This window comes from Athene cunicularia (assembly GCF_003259725.1).
Source record: "Athene cunicularia isolate RWA chromosome 18 unlocalized genomic scaffold, athCun1 chr18_part1, whole genome shotgun sequence".
In the NCBI taxonomy this organism is placed as follows: Eukaryota; Metazoa; Chordata; class Aves; order Strigiformes; family Strigidae; genus Athene; species Athene cunicularia.
The window spans coordinates 12417502-12418985 of NW_020799123.1; the positions used below are offsets into that span (position 1 = coordinate 12417502).

Sequence of the window (1484 nt, forward strand, 5' to 3'; positions counted from 1 at the left end):
GTCGGCGTGTGTTTGCCCTGCAAAAATTCTTTTGTTTTTTTTGGGTGGGAGGGTGGGTGATGAGCAGGCTCTGGTCTGCTCGGCTCAGGCAGGAGGTGGTGGGATGGTCACCACGGCAGAGCGGTGGCCGAGGGCACCGGAACGGGGAGTGGCCCGGCCTGGGCTCTGGGCTGCGGCCGTGGGGCCGGGGGGATGGAGCCCATCCCCGCTGCCTCGGGTCTGTGGCAGGTACCACCTCTCCTACCTGACGGACGGGTGCTGGAGCACTGTGAGGCCGGCTGTCTTCTTCACCACCACCTCGGACGGGACCCTGGACGTCTGGGACTTCCTCTTCAAGCAGAAGGACCCTTCCCTCAGCCTGAAGGTTCCTCTGGGTCCTGAGGAGGGGGGGGAAGAGCTGGGGCCATCTCTGCCGGTGCCTGGCAGTGCCTAGAGCCCCACGCACCCAAAATTTTGTTCCCGTCACTGACAACCACGTGGGTTTGCCCTCTGCCAGCTCGTCCCGCCCCATGCGGCGTCACATCAGGGCTCAGGGCCACCGTCCTCCCTCCCCAGGTCTGCGACGAGCCCCTCGCCAGCCTGCGCCTGCAGGACAACGGCTGCGTCGTCGGCTGCGGCTCGAAGCTGGGCACCATCACCCTGCTGGAAATCTCCTCGGGGCTCTGCACCCTCCAGAGGAACGAGAAGACCCTGGCCACCGCCGTATGTGCGCTTCAAGCCACGGGCCACCGTGCTGGGTCACGGCAGAGCCCTCGGTGCTGCCGGCACGTCGCCAGCCCCGCGCACAGCGGCTCTGCCAGCGAGCCCTGTAGGCCGACCCGTGGGGTCCCCTGCGCCCCTAAACCCCCCGCCCTGCCCTAGATGTTCGAGCGGGAGACGAAACGGGAGAAGATCCTGGAGGCCCGGCACCGCGAAATGCGGCTGAAGGAGCGCGCCAGGTCCGAGGGGCAGGGGACAGAGGTGGAGGAGAGGCCGGTGGAGAGTCCCCAGGAGGTGTTTGACCGCGCCCGCAGGGACTTCTTCGAGGTCATCGAAGCGGAGCTGCAGAGGAGGGCGCGGGCAGGGACCCACCGCCCGCGGGGCGAGGTACCAGGGACGGGGGGAACCGGCGGTGAGTCCCTGCCGTGGCGCAGGGAACGGGGCTCAGCCTCTGCCTCTGAGCTTAAACACCAGGCGGGAGAGGAGGCGGCTGCGGAGGGGGAAGAGGGCCAGGCGCCCAGGGACGAGGAGGAGGATGCCAAGGTCAGTGCGCTCCAGCTCCGCGTTCCTTCCCCCCTCCTCCCTGCTGGGGTTGCTGCTCCTCGTGTGGAGAGGGGCCGGGCAGAGCTCGGGGGGTCTCTGCCTGCCGGGGGGGAGCAGAGGGTCCCTGACCCCACACCTGCCCCCTCTGCAGGAGCCGTAGCCGAGACAGGACCGGTGGCTCGCACAGAAACCTTCGTGTTGGTCACAGATGGCCCTTTGCCCTCCTGATTTTTTTTTTTTTT

The 1484-nt window shown here is 67.6% G+C and overlaps 1 protein-coding gene across 1 annotated transcript; it reads left to right on the forward strand.

Moving 5' to 3' along the window:
• The first annotated feature begins 103 nt into the window (after positions 1–103).
• On the forward strand, positions 104–1481 carry DNAI2 (dynein axonemal intermediate chain 2). The gene is made up of 4 exons (XM_026861311.1): positions 104–364; positions 556–702; positions 862–1242; positions 1394–1481. The coding sequence occupies exons 1-4, from the start codon at positions 104–106 to the stop codon at positions 1400–1402; spliced, it is 798 nt and encodes a 265-aa protein (XP_026717112.1). The 3' UTR covers positions 1403–1481.
• Positions 1482–1484: the final 3 nt, after the last annotated feature.

Bases quoted from the DNA above. Each gene is read 5' to 3' on its own strand.
- DNAI2 (XM_026861311.1), top strand. From the start codon at position 104: ATGGTCACCACGGCAGAGCGGTGGCCGAGGGCACCGGAACGGGGAGTG. The intron at 365-555 runs GTTCCTCTGGGT...CTCCCTCCCCAG, and splicing joins ACCCTTCCCTCAGCCTGAAG to GTCTGCGACGAGCCCCTCGC. The intron at 703-861 runs GTATGTGCGCTT...GCCCTGCCCTAG, and splicing joins AGAAGACCCTGGCCACCGCC to ATGTTCGAGCGGGAGACGAA.